The 16,044-nt window shown below is 49.6% G+C and overlaps 1 protein-coding gene across 3 annotated transcripts in view; it reads right to left on the bottom strand.

Moving 5' to 3' along the window:
• The window catches only part of LOC120408231 (gamma-secretase subunit Aph-1b-like), a 30,175-nt gene extending 14,431 nt beyond the window's left edge, over positions 1 to 15,744 (bottom strand). For 2 of the 3 annotated variants that reach the window (XM_039544930.1, XM_039544929.1), the window contains exons 1-2: positions 14,704 to 14,759; positions 5,470 to 5,640 (exon numbers count right to left, since the gene is read on the bottom strand). In XM_039544930.1, coding sequence (XP_039400864.1) covers positions 5,470 to 5,640; positions 14,704 to 14,744 — 212 coding nt within the window. In that variant the 5' untranslated portion in view covers positions 14,745 to 14,759. Of the gene's footprint in view, positions 1 to 5,469; positions 5,641 to 14,703; positions 14,760 to 15,508 lie in introns of those variants that run through there. The other variant, XM_039544932.1, reaches the window with a different exon arrangement.
• Positions 15,745 to 16,044: the final 300 nt, after the last annotated feature.

Below are 16,044 nucleotides of genomic sequence, written 5' to 3' on the forward strand. Positions count from 1 at the left end.
AGCCATGTTCTATATGGTCCCAGATTATGTCAATAATGTCACACCATGGCTTTGTCAAGCCTGACCTTAATAACCTCTAAGGAAGGAGATTCCACTACCTCCCTAGGTAACCTATTCCAGTGCTTCACCACTCTCCTAGTGAAAAAGTTTTTCCTAATATCCAACCTAAACCTCCCCCATTGCAACTTGAGACCATTACTCCTTGTTCTGTCATCTGCCACCACTGAGAACAGTCTAGATCCATCCTCTTTGGAACCCCCTTTCAGGTAGTTGAAAGCAGCTATCAAATCCCCCCTCATTTTTCTCTTCTGCAGACTAAACAATCCCAGTTCCCTCAGCCTCTCCTCATAAGTCATGTGCTCCAGCCCCCTTATTTTTGTTGCCCTCCACTGGACACACTCCAATTTTTCCACATCCTTCATGTAGTGTGGGGCCCAAAACTGGATACAGTACTACAGATGAGGCCTCACCAATGTTGAATAGAGGGGAAAGATCCCGTCCCTCGATCTGCTGGCAATGCCCTTACTTATACAGCCCTAAATGCCGTTAGCCTTCTTGGCAACAAGGGCACACTGTCAACTAATATCCAGCTTCCCATCCACTGTAACCCCTAGGTCCTTTTCTGCAGAACTGCTGCCTAGCCACTCAGTCCCTCGTCTGTAGCAGTGAATGGGATTCTTCCATCCTAAGTGCAGGACTCTGCACTTGTCCTTGTTGAACCTCACCAGGTTTCTTTTGGTCCAATCCTCTAATTTCTCTAGGTCCCTCTGTATCCTATCCCTAAACTCCAGCATATCTACCACTCCTCCCAGTTTAGCGTCATCTGCAAACTTGCTGAGGGTGCAGGCCACACCAACCTCCAGATCATTAAATGAAAATATTGAACAAAACCGGCCCCAGGACAGACCCCTGGGGCACTCCACTTGATACCGGCTGCCAACTAGACATGGAGCCATTGATCACTACTTGTTGAACCCGACGATCTAGCCAGTTTTCTATCTACCTTATAGTCCATTCATCCAATCCATATTTCTTTAACTTGCCGGCAAGAATACTGTGGGAGACCGTATCAAAAGCTTTGCTAAAGTCAAGGAAGAACACAGCCACTGCTTTCCCCTCATCCACAGACCCAGTTATGACCTCATAGAGGGCAATTAGTTTAGTCAGGCATGACTTGCCCTTGGTGAATCCATGCTGACTGTTCCTGATCACTTTCCTTTCCTCGAAGTGCTTCAGAATTGATTCCTTGAGGACCTGCTCCATGATTTTTCCAGGGATTGAGGTGAGGCTGACTGGCTTGCTTACAACAATCCTGCTCATACATCCCAGAATGATGTTCGCTTTTTTTGCAACAATGTTACACTGTTGACTTTATATATAGCTTGTGGTCCGCTCTGACCCCCAGATCCCTTTCCGCAGGACTCCTACCTAGGCCGTCATTGCCCATTTTGTACGTGTGCAACTGACTGGTCCTTCCTAAGTGGAGCACTTTGCATTTGTCCTTCTTGAATTTCATCCTATTTACTTCTGACCATTTCTCCAGTTTGTTCAGATCATTTTGAATTTTCATCCTATCCTCCAAAGCACTTGCAACCTCTCCCAGCTTGGTATCATCCACAAACTTTATAAGGGTACTCTCTATGCCATTATTTAAATCACTGATGAAGATCTGGGACCGGTTCTGTTCAATAAGTGATCCATGCGGGACCCCATTCGTTATGCCCTTCCAGCATGACTGAACCACTGATAACTACTCCCTGGGAACGATTTTCCAACTAGTTATGCATCCACTTTATAGTAGCTCCATCTAGGCTGTATTTCCCTAGTTTATGAGGAGGTCATGCGAGACAGTATCAAAAGCCTTACTAAAGTCAAGATATACCATGTCTATCACCTCCTCCCTATCCACAAGGTTGGCTACCCTGTCAAAAAAAGCTATCAGGTTGGTTTGACACGATTTGTTCTTGACAAATCCATGCGGACTGTTACTTACCTCATTATCTTCTAGGTTTTTGCAAATTGATTTCTTAATTATTTGGTGATTCATTGAGGGTGGGGTCCAGACTTTACCCAGATCAGGGCAGTGCTGGCAGCTGGCCAGAAGTCTGAGGGTTATATCTGATTTTCAGAGCAGGTTGCACATGCCTGTGAACATGCATAAGAAAACAGCAGCCCCTTGCATCTGGGATGGGGGGGAAGGGGTCTCTTTAAAATAGGGCACTTGCGCCTCCTCCCTCCTGCAAATCAACGTCAATTTGCCTGAAGCATCCCCTGGATTCTCCTGTCAGGGAGTGTCTGGAGAGGATGAGGCCAAGCAAGCCACGTAAGAGTTGCACTGACTGGACGCTCTTTATGAGGCCCAGAGCTGAAGGCTCCAAGGGGCTTTGAGATGCACAAATGCAGGGACTTTCTGTGCAGACTATACAGGAGCCAGGCTAAAGCCCAGGAATGGAAGTCAGATCTGGGGTCTGTTAGTGGCTGTGCTCCAACACACAGTTCCCCATCTGCTAACATGGGAGGTTAATACTGCCCTGCTCCGAGGGGCCGCAAGGCTGAGTTCAACAGCGTTTGTGAACTAATCCAAATCCGATGTACTAGAGTCAGGGAAAGAGTGACTGGAAGAGCTGCAGGGCCAACCTGCCTCACGGCTCCATCCACATAGGGAACCAACCCTGCAGAGCCCAGGAAGCAGCACCAGCTCCCAACAGTTTGCCAACATGGAACAGACATTCTAGGTTTCATGCAGGAATCACTGGGTGAGGCTCGCTGGCCTGTGCTATGCAGGAGGTCAGACTGGATGATCATAATGGCCCATTCTGGCCTTACCAATCTCTGATGGTGACTCAGGGTTATAAACAAAGGGAGGGACACAATTCCCAGCAGAGTGACTCTGTGCTTCTGGGCCAAGGCCAGGAGAGCCTTGTGCAAACATTCAGGATCAAATCATTTGCAGTCAGAACCTCATCTCCCTTGATGGAAAACATGAACCTTTTGTAATACACAATCACCATCTACTGGCTACTGTAGGGAATGCAGATCAGGAACCTGAGAACCAAGTCCTGATGCAGATCCGGGTGTCAGACCAGGTGAAGAGAGGGGCTGCCGCTGCCCATCCTCACCCCAGAGGCCCTCTATAAAAGTGGAGTTGTGAACCACCAAGGTCATGGTATTGCCCCCTCCAGAGTGGGAGTCATAGGAGCATCCTGAACCCAAGACCAGAATCCAAAGAACACAGAAACTGTCTGCTGCTAAGATCTGATCCCAAACTTCTAAGAAACTGCCTCATTGCTCTTTACCTGGGTCTGAGCCTTTTAGCTCAGAATGAGCCCAAATGGTAACAGGTGGGCATAATGCCATCTCTCACATTGCCCGTCACCTCTACAAGCTCAGTCAGGATTTAAGGCAGAGCCCTGAAATCACCTTCAAGCCATCCCCCCCCATGCCTTTGTTCTACGTACAGATCTGGGCTAGAAGGGAGGGGAAGGTGGCTGTGCACAGCCTTTGCAGTCCCCAGAGACTGGGACTGACCAGTCCCTGGCATAAATTCAAGATGCCCGAGGCCTGCTCTAATTACACCCACTGCCCATGATGCAAAGGGGCAGTCAGGAATAGCTGAAGTGGAGAGTGCTCTGGCCGCATCCCTACGTAGGAACGTGAAGAACCCCTTTAGAAGAAGTCCTCACCCAAGCTGTAACCTCTACCTCCACTTGGCCGCTTCTTCACAAGCACCTCCACCCTTTCTTCAGCGTGTCCCCCCTTCAGGCCTGGGGGGGGTGTCTCTGCAGGATGTGGGGAGCTGGCAGAGGGCAGCGCTTTGCTCTCGTCCAGTTACTAGATGGATGGATTCCAAAGGTGGATGAGTGTGCTGTAGCAGGGAAAAGCAAAACTCCTCACCCCCAGCTGCATGAGGACATCAGAGTCAGCCCCAGTCTCTCAGATGTTCGATACACATTACCATGTTCACAAAGCTGTGCATACAATGATGCTGGCACCTCCCAGCAATGGAGTAATCCAGCCATTCTTGCCACCAAGACCTGCACAGTTCTGCCCCTCTCTGCTGGTCCTCTCACCCTTACTGCAACACAGACACCCGCTTCCTCCCTGTGGAGTCCCACCTTCACCCACCTGCCCTCAGCATGCCTAGGCCAGTACTGAAGATGGAAGTCTGCCTACCCCGGATAGCCAGGGAGGAGGGTAGTGGCCAGTGCTATTAGGGAAGAGGCAAGACCGCTGTGGCCAGTGCTTGGATGTAGCATCCTGGCCTATGTCTCAGCCAATCCAACCCTGATCCCGTATTACCCATCACAAACGGTTCACAACAGACTCAGACCTCTTCCACCAGCCCACTGAGAGCTGCATACCTCCCTCTGCACCGTTCACCCTCCCAGTACTGGACAGAGATCACATGCTCAAGGCAAAAGTGGAGACCAGCTCTTCCATGTCTGTCCTGAACGCACCGGGACAGTCAGCAGCGCCTGGTGAGATGGGCCAGAAGTTCTCAAGAGTTTTGCTCCCACGCAGACACCTAGATAATGGTCAATTTCAGGCATGCACAAGCACCCAGGCACTGCTGTAGTAGGGAAGCTAATGGGATGCAGAGGAGTGCTGGGTCGGGGTTGGGTTGTTGTTTGCAGCAGGATGCAGTGTAAGCATTGCCAGAGTTTCAGACACGCTGGATTTTTCCACTATGCTAATTTCTTGGCTTTTTCCCTTTGGGGTAAAGCAGCACTCGTAAGAACGTTGCGTTAAATGAACAGGGATCTAGTCTCAGCCTCAACTCCAGCTTATCAACAAGACGATGGAGAGGTGACTTGCTTATAGTGTGTCAGTAACCTCCTAGGACAACAATGCCACATACCAAAGGGCTCTTTAATCTAGCAGAGATGGACTGAACAAGAACCAACACTGGGAGCTGAATCTGGACAAATTCAGGTTAGAAATTAGGCACAAATGTCTAACAGTGAAGCTGAACCACCACTGGAAGAAACTCTTACGGGCAGTGGTGGATTCTCCAGCTCTTGGAGTCAGATCCAGCTTGGATGTCTTTCTGGAAGCTGCTTCAGCCAAACACAAGTTATTGGGCTCCATGCAGAGGGAACGGGGGGAAATTCAGTGGGCTGTGCTACCCAGGAGCTCAGACTAGATTATTTAATGGACCTTCTGGCCTTAAACTAGATAAATGCAATCACAATGATGACTCTATTTATTAGTAGTATTGCTGGAGCACCTAGAGGCGGGAGATCAGGGCTCTTTTTGTTATAGGTGTTTAGAGCGCCCAGCACAAACAAAAGACAGTCCCTGCACCAGAGACCTCGCAGTCTGAATATGTAACAAGAGACATCAGGCAGATCAAACAGACAAGCAGGGTGAGTGTCAAAGTCCTGGCTTGTGCAATAGGCAGCGCAGTTACAGTTTGGATTGACAGTCTAGAAAGGCAGGTAGTGCGAGGCACCCCACCCCACTCCTTACCTGAGCAATTTGTAGTAGAGAAATCGAAAGGCCTCCTGTAGGAGCACGGAGAACAGGACCCCGAATATCAGGAGGCCCTTCTGCAGTGGCTCATCCCCTGGGTCACTGGCTTTAACCGCAATGAACCAGACTAACGATGACAGGAGCAGGGAGACCAGCCAGAAAAAGGCCCTGAAAGAGAAAGACAGGCCAATTTGGAACGTGCAGCACCATACTGCTTGCCCCCCAGGTGGGCAGTGTGGAAAGGGCCCCACTATCTGCACATCAGTGGGGTGCAGCTCCCAGCCGGGTCAGGCTCGACAGAGCTAGGGGTGGGGAGAGGTGTGGATGCCTGTGGCAGGCATCTCAGCTGGTGGACATCTGCACAGCTCCATTGTCTTCCCACCTGCTGAGAGTGGGGCCATAGGTGCCTGGCCTGGGGCCTGCCCCATGAGCCTGCTCACACAGGCGCCCTCAGCAGCATTACAATCGGGCAACGGGGCTGGAGGCCATGTGCAATGACCCAAGCAAGCACCCAGTGAGATCCCCGTTGGGTGTGTCTAGGGAGAACAGGTAACATTTCCCCCCGCCCCGTATACATGGGGAGTCTGGTGAGCACTGATGGCCATTCTCCCAGAGGTGTTGCCAACAGGCAGCTTCACGGGAGACAGATTCCTCCTCTGGCACTGAAGCCACACTGCCGTCTGGGTGATACGAGGGCTGGATCAGCCTGGGGCACGTCTGGGGTTGGCCAGTCTCTATTCTGCTCTTCCCCGTTTCTGTGATGCTGCCAAAAACAGCTTTTTTATTTCAGACGAACTGGCTTGGTCCTCAGGACCATTAGCTGCTGCCAGGGCCTGAGAGAGACGGACCTTTGACCTCAGAGGGCATGGCCTGCGTACCATGCATACGTTGCGTTCTTCCTCCCCCAAGAGTGCCCCAAGGGCTGGCAGGGCCACTGTGGGCACGACAAGAGCAGGACCACCCGAGTGGCGCAAGGCATAGTTACTCTGGGGGGGAGCAGTGACCCCAGCAGCGTGACTCCCATGCGCCAGCTGAGAGAACGACTGTGCCGACATCTCTCTGCGAGAGCATGACAGATCATGTGCTAGGCCCCTCCAGGCAGAAGCCTGGTGCTCTCCTGACACTATCCGCAGCAGCCCCCTGAGAGCAGCAGGATGCAGTGCCCAGAGCAAAGGGGGGCCCAGAAACATGGGAAGTAGCAGAAAAACCTACTGCTAACCCAACTCAAGACCCTGCAGAGACCCCACATCCAATGCCCACCCCATGACAGACACACCACAGAGTGCGCAGGGACTGGGCCCTTAGCAGCAGCTCCAGAATGAGGCCCTTGCGCTCCTTGACCCGGGAGCAGACTGGGGCGGTTAGTGCCCTACCTGAAACACACGGCACTCAGAGCAGAACATAGCAAACACCTGGAACATCTGGTGGCAAGTGAAAGACGCTCAGCCCCCGTCACTGCAGGTCACACAGCCTCAGGCACTCGGGGGGCAGCAAGGGGAGCCAGGGCCTAGAGGCAGCTGGCCCGCAGAGCTGGGGGCTGCAGCCCAACACACACAGCACCATACCAGTTAGAGTGAAGGGCTGGATTAGGTCCCAGTGGCCATGTCCTCAGGCCCAGCCAGGCCAGGGATGTCTCACTTTGTCTAATATGCCAAACAAAAGGGCTCCCAACACCTCCTCTCCACAGTCACATCCCCCGTCCTGTCCATGCTGCATAGAGCGATTCTCATTCTCCCAGCTCCTATCTTCACCGCCCAAAATGGCACTGGCATCTCTTGCTGCCATGTCACCTGTCTGCCCTGCAGTCTCCCACTGAATGCGGTTCTCTCCTGCCCACCATGACATAAGGAGGAAGGGTAGCGTAGATACCAGTCTAATTGCTGATACTGGTAGTAGAGTGTCTGTGCCTAACCGGGTAAAGAATGTCAGTGAAGCCAAACGGCAAAAATTAAGATGTCTGTACACTAATGCGAGGAGCCTAGGTAACAAAATGGAGGAACTAGAGCTACTGGTGCATCAGGCGAGGTATTTCCAGCAAAGATAAGGAGGTGTTAGTACCATTATACAAGGCACTGGTGAGACCTCATCTGGAATACTGTGTGCAATTCTGGTCTCCCATGTTTAAGAAGGATGAATTCAAACTGGAATAGGTACAGAGAAGGGCTACTAGGATGATCCGAGGAATGGAAAACCTGTCTTATGAAAGGAGACTCAAAGAGCTTGGCTTGTTTAGCCTAACCAAAGAAGGTTGAGGGGGGATATGATTGCTCTTTATAAATATATCATAGGGATAAATATTAAGGAGGGAGAGGAATTATTTAAGCTTAGTACCAGTGTGGACACAAGAACAAATGGATATAAACTGGACACTAGGCAGATTAGACTTGAAATTAGACGAAGGTTTCTAACCATCAGAGGAGTGAAGTTCTGGAACAGCCTTCCAAGGAGAGTAGTGGGGGCAAAAGACATATCTGGCTTTAAGACTAAGCTTGATAAATTTATGGAGGGGATGGTATGATGGGATTGCCAAATTAATTGCCAAAATTAGGCTACTGATCTTTGATTATCGGCCGGTAAAAATGCCGAGTGGTCTGTGATGGGATGTTAGATGGGGTGGGATCTGAGTTACTACAGAGAATTCTTTCCTGGGTGCTGGCTGGTGAGTCTTGCCCACATGCTCAGGGTTTAACTGATCGCCATATTTGGGGTCGGGAAGGAATTTTCCTCCAGGGCAGATTGGCAGAGGCCCTGCAGGTTTTTCGCCTTCCTCTGCAGCATGGGGCACGGGTCACTTGCTGGAGGATTCTCTGCAGCTTGAGGTCTTCAAACCACAATTTGAGGACTTCAGTAACTCAGACATAGGTTAGGGGTTTGTTATAGAAGTGGATGGGTGAGATTCTGTGGCCTGCTTTGTGCAGGAGGTCAGACTAGATGATCATAATGGTCCCTTCTGACATTAAAGTCTATGACTCTGTGAGGGAGGCACTGGAGTTATTTCTCCTCCCACCGCCCCCAGCTGCATTGTCCAAGCTGAATCTTAATTTTATTTCCTGCCCGGGTCTGCCCTGCCTGGTGCTGCAAAGAGAGTGAATGCCAATGGACAGCATTGCACATGATTGCACTGCTGTAAGTGACAGCACAAGGGAATGGTGAATTGTCCCACCAGTATGCCCCATGACGGAGAAGTCTGCATCTCCAGTGCTGTCCGGTGGAGCTGCTGCAGGGCTCAGCCCCTGAAATCTGCAGAGGTGCTCAGCTCCTGTTCCCTGAGCTCCCCCATCCTCTCTGACCCAGACTGCACCAGATTCTTCTCTTGGGGCACAGGGGACTGCTGCTGGTCTGACCCATAGAAAATATACCCAGACCTGAAAACTCTCTCTCTCAGGTCCTGCTTTATCTATCTACCTGGCCTGCATTGTGCACACCTCACACTCTTTAGCGTACAAAAATTAAACAATACACAACAAATGGAAGAAAGGAGAAGGGGATGGCAATGGACTTAAATCAGAAGTTAGGAATCGTAGAACACTGAAACGGGACACAAGGAGAAATCTGTGGCTAGCAGAGATAAGGACAATAAGAGTTTTTTAAATATGTTTAAAAGAACAAGAATTCTGACAATGGATTGGTCTATTACTAGATGGAAGGCAGAGGAGTTCAGAAAATATTTCAGTTCTGTATGTGGGAGACAGACGTTGTAGGCTCATCATATGATGATATCACTCTTTCCATTCCACTACTTTCTCAGGAGAATGCCTCACAGCAGCTACAACAGTTAGATATTTAAAAACAGCCGGTCCAGATAACTTGAACCCAAGAGTTTTAGAAGGGCTGGCTGAGGAGCCCGTTGGACGGTTACTGATGATTTTCAAAATGACCTAAAACACTGTGCAAAGGTGCAGAAGGCTGGAAGAAAGCGAATATTGTGCCAATATTTCAAAAGAATAAACAGCATGACTGGGTAATTATGGGCTTGTCAGCCAGACATCAATCCTGGGCAAGATAATGAAGCAGCTGATATGGGACTAATGATGAATTAAAGGAGGGTAATATAATTAATGCCAATCAGCATGGGTTTATGGAAAATAGATCCTGTCAAACTAGCTTGATGAGACAAAGTGGGTGAGGTAATATCTTTTATTGGACCAACTTCAGCTGGTGAGAGAGACGAGCTGTCTCCACTCTCAGCACCTTTCCCAGACCTGAAGAAGGGCTCCATATAAACTCGAACGCTTGTCTCTCTCACCAGCAGAAGCTGGTCCAATATAGGATATTACCTCACTCACCTTGTCTCCAATACCCTGGGACCAACACGGCTACACCACCACCACAAACTAACTTGATATCAAGTATCGGAGGGGTAGCCGTGTTAGTCTGGATCTGTAAAAGCAGCAAAGAGTCTTGTGGCACCTTATAGACTAACAGACGTTTGGGAGCATGAGCTTTCATGGGTGAATACCCATGCATCCGACAAAGTGGGTATTCACCCACGAAAGCTCATGCTCCCAAACGTCTGTTAGTCTATAAGGTGCCACAAGACTCTTTGTTGCTTTAACTTGATATCACGGTTAATATTAACAAGGGGGAAGGAAGGGAAGCCAAAATAGGGAAAGAATAGATTCAAGACTATTTAGATAAGTAGATGTATTCAAGTCAGCAGCACCTAATGAAATTCATACTAGTTCCTACTTACGGAACTAGCTGAAGCAATCTTTGAGAACTCCTGGAGGATGGGTGAGATGGTAGAGGACTGGAGAAGGGCAAACATAGTATCTATCTTTAAGAAGAGAAGCCATCATAACTATAAAGGGAAGGGAACAGCCCTCCTCTGTACAATATTATAAAATCCCTTCTGGCCAGAGACACCAAAATCCTTTTACCTGTAAAGGGTTAAAAAGCTCAGGTAACCTGGCTGACACCTGACCCAAAGGACCAATGAGGGGACAAGATACTTTCAAATCTTGGTGCCGAGGAAGGCTTTTGTTTGTGTGCTCTTTGTTTTGGGGGTTGTTCGCTCTTGGGACTAAGAGGGACCAGACATCAATCCAGGCTCTCCAAATCTTTCTGAACCAGTCTCTCCTATCTCAAACTTGTAAGTAACAGCCAGACAAGGCGTGTTAGTTTTATCTTTGTTTTCTCAACTTGTAAATGTTCCTTTTTGCTAAGAGGATTTACCTCTGTTTGCTACAACTTTGAACATAAGGCTAGAGAGGGTTCCTCTGGGCTCTATGAATCTGATTACCCTGTAAAGTTATTTTCCATCCTGATTTTACAGAGATTATTTTTACCTTTTCCCCCCCTTTCTTTCTTTAATTAAAAGCCTTCTTTTTAAGAACCTGATTGATTTTTCCTTGTGTTAATATCCAAGGGGATTGGATCTAGACTCACCAGGAATTGGTGGGGGAAAGGAGGGGGATGGTTAAATTCTCCTTGTGTTAAGAGCTGGATCGGTGTTCACCAGGAACTTGGTGAAGAAGTCTCTCAAGACTATCCGGGGAAGGGAGTTAATACTCGGGAGTGGTGGCAGCAAAACCAGATCTAAGCTGATAATTCAGTTTAGGGGTTCACATGCAGATCCTCATATCTGTACGCTAAAGTCCAGAGTGGGGAAGGAACCTTGACAGGAGCAAAGAGGACCAGGGAATTACAAACCAGTCAATCTAACTTCAATACCTGGAAAAATACTGGAACAAGTTATTTAACAATCAATTTATAAGCACCTAGGGAATAACAGGGTTATAAGAACAGCCAGCATGGATTTATCAAGAACAAATCATGCCAAACCAATCTCATGTCCATTAACTTTGTCAAAGAAGGAAAAGTGGATATGACGTATCTTTATTTTAGTAAGACTTTTGACACAGTCCCATGTGACAGTCTCATAAGAAAACTAGAAAAATGTGGTCCAGATCAGTGGTTCTCAAAGCCGGTCCGCCACTTGTTTAGGGAAAGCCCTGGCAGGCCGGGCCGGTTTGTTTACCTGCCGCACCCACAGGTTCAGCCTATCGCGGCTCCCACTGGCCGTGGTTTGCCGCTCCAGGCCAATGAGGACTGCAGGAAGTGGCACAGGCCGAGGGATGTGCTGGCCGCCCTTCCCGCAGCTCCCATTGTCCTGGAGCAGTGAACTGCAGCCAGTGGGAGCCGCGATTTACCTGCCGCGTCCGCAGGTTCGGCCAATCGCGGCTCCCACTGGCTGCAGTTCACCGCTCCAGGACAATGGGAGCTGTGGGAAGGGCGGCCAGCACATCCCTCGGCCTGTGCCGCTTCCTACAGTCCTCATTGGCCTGGAGCGGCAAACCACGGCCAGTGGGAGCCGCGATAGGCTGAACCTGTGGGTGCGGCAGGTAAACAAACCGGCCCGGCCCGCCAGGGGCTTTCCCTGAACAAGCAGCGGACTGGCTTGAGAACCACTGGCCTAGATTAAATTACAATAAGGTGAGTGCACAACTGGTTGAAAGACCATATTCAAAGAGTCGTTAATGGGTTGCCTTCAAACCACAAGGGTGTATCTAGTGGGGTCCTGCAGCAGTCAGTCCTGGGTCTGGTACTGCTCAATTTTTTCATTAATGACTTGGGATAATGGAGTGGAGAGCATGCTTATAAAAATCTGCAGATGACACCAAGCTGGGAGGGTTTGCAAGCACTTTGGAGAACAGGATTAGAATTCAAAACAACCCTGACAAATTGGAGAATTGGTCTGAATTCAAGGAGATGAAATTCAATAAAAACAAGTGAAAAGTACTTCACTTGGGAAGGAAAAAATCAAATGCACAACTACAAAATGGGGAATAATTGGCTAGGTGGGAGTACTGCTAAAAAGGATCTGGGGGTTAGAGTGGATCAAAATTGAATACGGGTCAACCACATGATGCAGTTGCAAAAAGGCAGATACCATTCTGGGGTGTATTAACTAGAATGCTGTACAGAAAGAATGGGATGCAATTGTCCTGCTCTACTTGGCACTGGGTGAGCCTCAGCTGGAGAACTGTCTCTAATTCTAGGCACCACCTTTCAGGAAAGATGTGGACAAATTGGACAGAGTCCAGAGGAGAGTAACAAAAATAATAAAAGGTTTAGAAAAACCTGGCCTGTGAGGAAAGGTTAAAAAAACACTGGTCTGTTTAGTCTTGAGAAAAGAAGACTGGGGGAGAGGACCTGATAACAGCCTTCAATACCTTAAAGGCTGTTATAAAGAGAACTGTGATCTATTGTTCTCCATGTCCAGGTGGGACAAGAAGTAATGGGCTTAAACTGCAGCAAGGGAGATTTAGGTTAGATATTAGGAAAAACTTTCTAACTATCAGGGTAGTTAAGCTCTGGAACAGGCTTCCAAGGGAGGCTGTGGAATCCCTATCACTGGAGATTAAGAACAGGTTGGACAAACTCCTGTCAGGGATGGCCTAGGTTTACTGGGTCCTGCCTCAGAGCAGGCGGCTGGACTTGATGACTTCTCGAGGTCCCTTCCTGCCCTACATTTCTATGATTCCATGATTCTATTATCTTTTTTTGAGATTAAAAAAGTTTGGTTGCTAAAGGTAATAGTGTGTATGTAATAAATGCTGACTTCTGTAAAGTGCTTGGTACTGCACAACATTTTGATTAAAAAACAGAATGATACCTAATGCACATTAAATGGATTAAAAGCTGGCTAACTGATAGGTCTCAAAATGTAACTGTAGACAGGGTGACAGGTTTCAGAGTGGTAGCCGTATTAGTCTGTATCAGCAAAAACAATGAAGAGTCTTTGTGGCACCTTAGAGACTAACAAATTTATTTGGGCATAAGCTTTCGTGGGCTAGAACCCACATGAAAGCTTATGCCCAAATAAATTTGTTAGTCTCTAAGGTGCCACAAGGACTCCTTGTTGTTTTTGTAGACAGGGTGTTTCTCGTGGAGTCCTGCAGGAATCCGTTCTTGGTCCTACGCTATTTAATGTTTTTATGACTGACCTAGAAGAAAACAAAGTCATCAGATAAAGTTAGCAGATGACACAAAAATTGGGGGAGTGGTAAATAATGAAGAGGACAGGTCAGTGATTCAGAGCGATTTGGATCACTTGGTGAACTGAGCACAAGCAAACAATATGCGTTTAATATGGCTAAATGTAAAGTTAGCCATCTAGGAACACAGAATGTCAGCCATGCTCACAGGATGGGGGACTCTATCCTAGGAAGCGGGCACTCTAAAAAGATGGGGGGTGGGGGGCATAGGTGCTGGAACTAGGAGTGCAGGAGGTGCTGCAGCACCCCCTGGCTGGAAGTGGTTTCCATTATAGCCAAGGTTTACAGTTTGGTTCAATGGCTCTCATCACCCCCACTACACAAACTGTTCCAGCACCTCGGGGGGGGGGAGGATAATCAGCCAAACACAGTGGCCAAAAGAGCTAATGAGATCCTGGGATGTATAAACAGGAGAATCTTGAGTATGATTAGAGATTATTTTACCTTTTTATTTGGCAATGGTGCAACTACTGCTGGAATACTGTGTCCAGTTCTGATGTCAGTACTTGATGATAATTTGGAGAAGGTTCAGAGAGGAGCCATGAGAATGATTAAAGAATTAGAATTAGAAAAAAATTAGTGATAAACTCTTAAAAAGAGAAGGTTAAGCTGTGATTTGATCAATGTATAAGTACACATATGGGAAACAAATGGGTAATAACGGGCTCTTTAATCTAGCAGAGAAAGGTCTAACACGATCCAATAGCTGAATATCAAAGCTAGACAAATTCAAACTGGAAATAAGGTGTATGTTTTTTAACAGTGAGGGTAATTAACCATTAGAACAATTTACCAAGGATCATGTTGGATACCCCATAACCTGACAAATTTTAAATCAAGAACAAATGTTTTTTGGAAAGCTCTACTCTACACCTACAGGAGATCAGACTAGTCCCACGCCTCGTGCTATAATCCCAACTATACAAACAAAATGGCAGGGTCTAAATGAGCTGTTACCACTCAAGAAAGATCTTGGAGTCATTATGGGCAGTTCTCTGAGAACATCCACTCAATTGTGCAGCAGCCGTCAAAAAAGGTAACATAAGAACGGGCCCTACTGAGTCAGCCCAAAGGTCCATCTAGCCCAGTATCCTGTCTGCCAACAGTGGACAATGCCAGGTGCCCCAGAGGGAATGAACAGAACAGGTAATTATCAAGTGATCCATCCCCTGTCGCCCACTCCCAGGTTCTGGTAAATACTGTTGGGAATTATTACGGAAGAGATAGTTACCGTAATAAGATAGAAAATATATTGCCTCTGTATAAATCCATAGTACGCCCACATCTTGAATACTGCATGCAGATCTGGTCACCCCACCTCAAAAAAGACGTATTGGGATTTGAAAAGGCACAGCAAAGGGCAACAAATGACTGAGGGCATGGAACAGCTTCCATATGAGGGCAGAGTCATAAGATTGGGACTGACTTGGGGGGGTTATGGTAGAGGGAGAAAGTAAAGGAGGAAGTGTTATTCAGTCCTTCTCATAGCACAAGAACTAGGAGTCACCTAATGAAATGACTAGACAGAAGGTTTAAAAACAACCACAAGGAAGGATTTTTCCACACAAGGCACAGCCAAGCTGTGGAACTCTTTGCAAAGGATGTTGTGAAAGGCAGGATAACAGGGTGACATGCATAGACGGCCAGGTCCATGAGGATGGGCGGGGTGGTGTCCCTGGTCTCTGTTTGCCAGGAGCGGGCGACAGGGGCTGGATCACTCGATGGTTCCCTGTTCTGGTCACTCCCCCGGGGGCACCTGGCCCTGGCCCCGGCCTGTCGGCAGGCAGGACGCTGGGCTGGATGGGCCTTTGGCCGGTCTGACGAGTCCCGTGGCCCGGCTGGGTCTCCACAACGAGCCCTTCCGGCCTCGCGCTGTCGCCTCCCTGGGGCGGGGGCCGGGGCGGCGCCGCTCCCCCCGGGCTGGGGCCGGGGCCGGGCAGATGAGGCGCCCCCGGGCTCCCCCCCCCGCACGGCCCCGAGGCAGCGGAACCCGCCCCCCGGCGCCAGGCTCCGGCCCCCGCGGGCCGCGCACTCACCCGGCGATGAGGATGATGATGCGCAGCGGGTCCCGCACCACGGTGAAGAGGCAGAGCCCCAGCGCCGGCCCGAAGGCGATGAAGGTGCAGCCGAAGAAGACGGCGAGTGTCATGGCGGCCGGGAGGGGGCGGGGCGCGGGGCTCCGGGGGCTCCCGGTCCGGCGGGCGGGGCGGGGCTCGGCCTGTCTGTCCGTCCGTCCGTCCGGCTGCCTGTCCTGTCCTGTCCCGCCGGTCCCGGTCTCGGTCCCGGCTCCGGCTCCGGCCCTTCCGGGAGCCCGGTGACATCACATCCCGCAGCCGGCCGCCTTAAAAGGGCAACGCCGGGGCTGGGAGTGGGGCCCCCCTGGTAGGCTGCGCCGGGACGGGCTGGAGCGTGCGGCCTCGGTCCTGCCCCGCCGGGTCCCCGAGCCCAGCCCCGGAGCCCCCGGGCCAGCCTGTGCGGCGCTGAGAGTCACTGGGCCGAACCGCGCACCCTGGGGGTGATGGAGCCGCCCCCGCCCCTCACTCCTGCCGGGGCGGGTTTAGCTCCCTGGGGA

This window comes from Mauremys reevesii, linkage group 6 (genome assembly GCF_016161935.1).
Source record: "Mauremys reevesii isolate NIE-2019 linkage group 6, ASM1616193v1, whole genome shotgun sequence".
Classification (NCBI taxonomy): Eukaryota; Metazoa; Chordata; order Testudines; family Geoemydidae; genus Mauremys; species Mauremys reevesii.